Genomic DNA, 6239 nt, shown 5'->3' with positions numbered 1-6239 from the left:
CCTGACAAAACGACACAATTTCACATTTTAACAGACGTCACTCACAGACACTGATGTCTGATGCACATCATCGACTGTAGCTAACAAGCTTTAGATTATGAGGATGACTTTATTTATAGTAAACAAAAACAAATGAATGTAAAGTTGTGACTAAAGCAATTTAGTAAATAATTAGGGTCAGAGGAACCTGCAGGATCGCGTGTTTGTTTTTCAGATGACGATCATGTTGTCACATGTACCTGCGACTGATCGCTGGACGTCTCCATCTTCTCCTGAGATTTTTCTCTGGCCAGTTTCGCAGCTTCTTTGACCTCCTGGAACTTCTCAGCAAACTGAGGTAAAACACAGAAAAAACACGGATCAGGACAGGAAAAAAAACACGGATTGGGACTTTTACACCTCTGATTGTCAAAAGGCTTATGAAATGAACATAACAACCTTCATAAAGGTGTTTTGCTTCTACAGTTACATCAGAAACACGTGCTGCGACCGTTTCAGATCAATATAAAACATCAAAAACAGCCACATCAAGTGTGCATGCATGCGTGACGGCCTGTGTGTGTGTGTGACGTGTGTGTGTGTGTGACGGCCTGTGTGTGTGTGACGTGTGTGTGTGTGTGTGCATGCATGCGTGACGGCCTGTATTTGTGTGTGTGATCAGATGTGTGTGTGATGTGTGTGTGTGTGATGTGTTTGTGTGTGTGTGTGTGTGACGGCCTGTGTGTGTGTGATGTGTGTGTGTGTGATGTGTTTGTGTGTGTGTGTGTGTGACGGCCTGTGTGTGTGTGACGTGTGTGTGTGTGTGTGCATGCATGCGTGACGGCCTGTATTTGTGTGTGTGATCAGATGTGTGTGTGATGTGTGTGTGTGTGTGTGATGTGTGTGTGTGTGTGTGATGTGTTTGTGTGTGTGACGGCCTGTGTATTTGTGTGTGTGCATGCCTGTGTGACGGCCTGTGTGTGTGTGTTATGTGTTTGTGTGTGTGATGTGTGTGTGTGTGTGTGTGTGAGAGTGTGTGTGTGTGTGAGAGTGTGTGTGTGTGAGAGAGCACTCAGACTGTGGATCACAGCATCAGCAGACCCTCTTACACTGACTCCAGATCTGGAAGGCATGAGCTCTGGTGGTGAAGATCGGCTGCTCCCTGCGACACACACACACACACACACACACACACATCACATGATGATCAGCTCAGGTCACCACACACTGCAGTCACACTCATATGTGTGTGAAATCATCAACTTCAGCTTGATATTAATATTTAGAACATTATCAGTACTTGTTCATTTATTTCACAGTTTGCACTCATATGAGAATAAAGCAGACATCATCTGCCAGAGCGTCTGAAGATCAGTGATGACCTACAGCTGTCAACATCAGCTCATGCTAACGATGCCTGACTGAGACAACGACCAATTATACAGTTGACAGTCATTAGACACTGACCGATTACAATCAGTTATTACAGTGATAATGGGCAAACAAGCCTAAATAAAAGGCAGATCCTCATCCGACTGAAGACCATTCACTCTACAATTACAGACTTAATTTATTTCTAAACATCTGATAATGAACACGAAGGTCTTTTCACTGAGTGCCAAAAAAATCTCATCAGAAAAAGTGCTTCACGATGAAACCGATACGAATGCGAGTTGAGCTAAAGTGAAGCCCACATTCAGGGAAACAAATCTAAACTTATGAAGCTGCTTCTGCTCAGCGACTTTATATATTTGTGTTTTACCATGATTTACCATGAAGTCCAAAGGAATTACAGATACCAGCTGCACTTCACAATGCCAGACACATATTATTCATATAATGGCTGTAAATTATTTATAATTTGATTTGCCCTAATTATAATTTTTTCCTCTTTTAAATGTTCCTTTCCAAATTTCTTCCGCTTTTACACATTTGGAAGGCTATTCATCCACTCTCAAACCCCCTGTAGTTCATTCATGAAGTTCAGTTTGGGAAACCCAGGCTTAATGTAATGTTTAATACACATCATGATGTTGATAAAGAATGGAATATATTTTAGGTCAAAAGTAATTTTTAAAAAAGTAATCAAAAATTATTCAGAATACATTACCTGCTATGTGTAATCCAACAGATTACGGTACGAACTATAATTTCTATCATGACAGCTCTCGGAGGGATTGGCATGGTAATGTACACGACAATGTTAATGTGTTTGGTCTTGGTGGAATAGATCTGCTGCTGCCAATACATCCACAACATGCTGCTGTGAGCATGAAAGAAATACTGCTGCTGCACAAATAACATGAAATAACCCCCATATAGCATACATGAATCACCTCGTAGCAGATCTATACAGGTGGAGCTGGGGAAGGTGGAGGGTTTCTGAAGCACGCTGCAGCTAAATATATAAATGTACAGCAGCGAGCTCATTGGCTGCTGATACAAAGATAACCAATCAGCTGCACCATGAGATGATGATGTCATTATGTCAGATTGAGTTTAACCTATCGGACTGCATCATCTAGAGTTTCATGCCAGAACTTTGGATTTCTGTCATGTAATTTATAATCAGTAATTGATTACAATTTGTAAGTAACCTACCCAGCACTGTAAGTAATGCATGTCAAAAAATAAAACACAGGGTAAATAAAATATGACATCACTACTTTTCAAAAATAATTTAAACAAATAACGGGCTCACAATGTGAAAAGTTTAGGATTTTAAAGTAAACTTAATTACAGCAGAGGTTTGAGGAATAACTGTGTGTGTGTGAAAGAGTGCATCAGTTCAGCTCATTAAAGCCGTCCTCATTAACTCTGATCTGATTTAGATTTGACACAGACGTCACGTGATTTCTGATGACGACCTCAAACATCATCTGAATGCATCATCGGCCCGCAGGCTGACGTCATGTTCACGTCGCATCTGAACGCTCACGAGCGGTGTGCGGAAACATCGTTAATGTGAGGTCGATTAGCAGCGCTTCAGGAGGACCGTCTCTGTTCATTCATGAGTGAAGCCTCTGAACGCTACGAGCGATTAACGGTGTTTCAGGAGGACCGGTCACGTGAATGATGAGATGACACGACTCCAAACGCCTTTTATTTTGCTGAAGGTAAGTGTGGCAGAGTACAGAACGCAGAAAGATACAGGACCGTCCTGTCGAGCGTAGAGCGCTTCCCCAGATCTCAAAATAACCTGACAATGACGAGACGCGCGTGTGATTCACACATCACCACAGAGAAGCATCCAGAACTTTCCCTGTTCTCAGCCGAGCCACGGCAGGAATGCAGCTCTACCTGCACACACACACCCACAGAGCCACACCTGAACTCTGATTGGAGCAGACCGTGGAGTGGGAGGGGCTCTGACCGGACACACATTCCTGCAGGTCAAACACCAAATCACTGAACGACCAGAGCCACAATCACACAGAAACTCAGGACACAAGACTCCCGCGACGTCAAACCGGCCGCTCAGGAGGTCAAGCTCAATCAAAGCTGGAAAGTTGTGCCATTTTTAATCAAGTCACATTTATTTCATACATAATACAGATTGTTTCAAAGCAGCTTCACAGTGATAAACAGGGAATAATGATTCAATGATCCAAACAGAATTCAATTCTGCTGTGACTTCAGCAGCGGCCGCACAAACACAGTCCTGATCAATATCTGTCTGTTATTTTCCCAGAACAGATCAGACTGGACAAAGTCAATCAGTACAATGATGATTAAAGTAATTGTTCTGTCATTTACTCCAATAACACTGCAGCCCACTGATGACAGATTGATCAATTTCATTTCATATCAACGTTTAATTCCTTTAATACCTAAATATAATCGGAGTCATTTGTTTCTCCCAATCATAGCTGTGGTTTATTCTACCAATATGTGCTCTTTTACCAAGCATTCAGAGCGTTTGTGGCGTAAGACGACACGTCTGACCACATTTTTGGATAACTAGCTCAGAGCCTTCAACAATAACTCTCACTGTCTTTCAGGCCATGACGGCAGATCTGGACTGATCAGCACTACTGAGGGCTCGTGATGCAGATCTGGATTGATCGGCACTACTGAGGGCTCGTGATGCAGATCTGGACTGATCAGCACTACTGAGGGCTCGTGATGCAGATCTGGATTGATCGGCACTACTGAGGGCTCGTGATGCAGATCTGGACTGATCAGCACTACTGAGGGCTCGTGATGCAGATCTGGACTGATCGGCACTAGAGGGCTCGTGATGCAGATCTGGACTGATCGGCACTACTGAGGGCTCGTGATGCAGATCTGGATTGATCGGCACTACTGAGGGCTCATGATGCAGATCTGGATTGATCAGCACTACTGAGGGCTCATGATGCAGATCTGGACTGATCAGCACTACTGAGGGCTCATGATGCTGCTGTAAGTCACTGGCTTCGGCTCCGGGGCAGCAGCAGATGGTTGAGACTGACACCATCTGTGACGAGGCTTCAATCCCCACTGGAGAGCGTCATTTACCAGCCGTTAGGGAACATGTGGGGTCTACGGTGTCCAGAACACACACACACGCGCGGTCAGCAGCTTGACAATGTGTCAGATCAGCATCGGTGAACTTGTTCCATTCATGTAACTGGAGCCATCGGCGCTGTGGTTTAAATAGACTGTCCAGTCCAGCACCTCATTCAGCCGAGCTACGGCTCATCTGCTGCGGTTCAGGCTTTAATCCCAGCGCTTTATCACCAAACAGCAGATAGAGGCCGTTCCTTGCGGTCACAGGTTTGTGTGGAGAATGAGGTTAATCTATAACCCCGTCACTGAGAGAGCCTCCAGCTGAAAACTGAGTCACAATCGATCAACATCACATCGTTAAAAAACACCCACAGTGTGGAAAACCTGAGCCAGCCTTTACTAATCCAGACTTAGTGTCTGATGTGATAATTCATTTCAATTAGCTTTATTGGCATGACAAAAGCACATTTTGCATTGCCAAAGCAGGCATAGGAAAAGAGAACATACACAACAGTGTAATTTGGAACGTGATGTAGATGTTGAAGAGGGTGGGGCTTAAACTGCAGCCCTGTCTCACTCCACACCTCTGAAGAAAAAATTCAGTTCTTTTGTTTCCAATTTTGATAAAATCATAGAATTTACCTCCTATTCCGCTGTCGATAAGTTTTAGTAATAATCCTTCATGCCAGATTGAGTCGAATGCTTTCTTGAAATCAATAAAACATGCTCTCTCTCACACACACACACACACACACACACACACACACAGAGAAACAGCAACAGCGCGTCGTCGCTTTTTATCCAGCCTGATCTATACATTCACTCGTAGATAACTGGACAAAGTGATAAACTGCGGTTAGTTTTGTTTTCTAGTCATAGTAAAGTTTACCGTACTCACATTTCTGCAGAATCCCAAACGTTCCGCGGCTCCAGAGCTGCAACTGATCCAAATCCTCTACATTATTAATTAAACCAGCAACCAGCCGTAAAACAAAAGCCGCTGGTCAGTGAAAAACACACAAATGACATGCAAAATAATTTTGGTGTAAGTGGACAATAAAAAACGGAAAAGAAAAAAAAATTCGCAATGAGAAACTCACACAATGATATAAGATGTATAAAAACGCGTGGATTGCGAAGCGTGTGAACGGAAGGGGAACTCAGTTTGCCGGAACCTTCGGTAAAACCGCGACGGAGTGAAATAAGAGCTGCACGTCACGCGTCGCGTCGCGGTGGTGTTCCGCTGTAATCAGTTTTAACGCTGTTGTGTCACTCACGCGGAGACGCTCTGCAAAACCTCTAGGCACCTGTTTCCGTCACGAGCGCCATGTCTTGCGCCGCTGACTGTGACGCTCAGTTCGCGTCGCGTTTCTCCAGCGGTACCGGACGCGCCGCCCGTGCTCGAGGACTGGAGAGCGCGCAGAGACCGGCGGTGAGTGCGTCATCAATACATCATCAATGCATAGAGAGAGGTGTGTGACTGCTGCTGGATGAACGTGTGTGTTTGTTTGTTTCCCGGTAGAGCTCCGGAGCACCGGCAGCACGAGCATCGCTTCCCTGAGCGCCGCCAGGACCGGAACTCCGGCGCTTACAGCCAGCGATCACGATTCTGACACAGAACCAGACCTCCAGCGATGCCTGCCGGATCACTTCTGATCTAGTGGAGTTACACTGGCTTCTGTGTAAATAAAGCAGTTCAAATGAGCTTCTGCCTCGTGTGTGTGTGTGTGTGTGTGTGTGCGAGTGTGCGAGAGGGTGAGTATGAGTGC

General features: G+C 44.8%; 1 protein-coding gene and 2 long non-coding RNA genes across 3 annotated transcripts in view; 1 reads left to right on the top strand and 2 right to left on the bottom strand.

The window, feature by feature from the left end:
• Window positions 1-444, bottom strand: part of homer2 (homer scaffold protein 2) — a 21952-nt gene extending 21508 nt beyond the window's left edge. The window contains exons 1-2 of the mRNA XM_016535878.1: window positions 439-444; window positions 240-332 (exon numbers count right to left, since the gene is read on the bottom strand). Coding sequence (XP_016391364.1) covers window positions 240-332; window positions 439-444 — 99 coding nt within the window. The remainder of the gene's footprint in view (window positions 1-239; window positions 333-438) is intronic.
• Window positions 445-1094: 650 nt separating this feature from the next.
• LOC107726340 (uncharacterized) lies at window positions 1095-5639 on the bottom strand. Its single transcript, XR_001638258.1, has 3 exons — window positions 5571-5639; window positions 5369-5470; window positions 1095-1141 (listed from the first exon to the last, which is right to left on the bottom strand). It is a non-coding gene; the product is annotated as an uncharacterized LOC107726340 (long non-coding RNA).
• On the top strand, window positions 5636-6174 carry LOC107726339 (uncharacterized). The gene is made up of 2 exons (XR_001638257.1): window positions 5636-5902; window positions 5993-6174. It is a non-coding gene; the product is annotated as an uncharacterized LOC107726339 (long non-coding RNA).
• Window positions 6175-6239: the final 65 nt, after the last annotated feature.

The sequence above is a fragment of the Sinocyclocheilus rhinocerous genome, unplaced genomic scaffold, assembly GCF_001515625.1.
Source record: "Sinocyclocheilus rhinocerous isolate Xijiao unplaced genomic scaffold, SAMN03320098_v1.1 scaffold4532, whole genome shotgun sequence".
Lineage (NCBI taxonomy): Eukaryota > Metazoa > Chordata > Actinopteri > Cypriniformes > Cyprinidae > Sinocyclocheilus > Sinocyclocheilus rhinocerous.
This window is presented reverse-complemented; position numbering and strand designations above follow the sequence as displayed.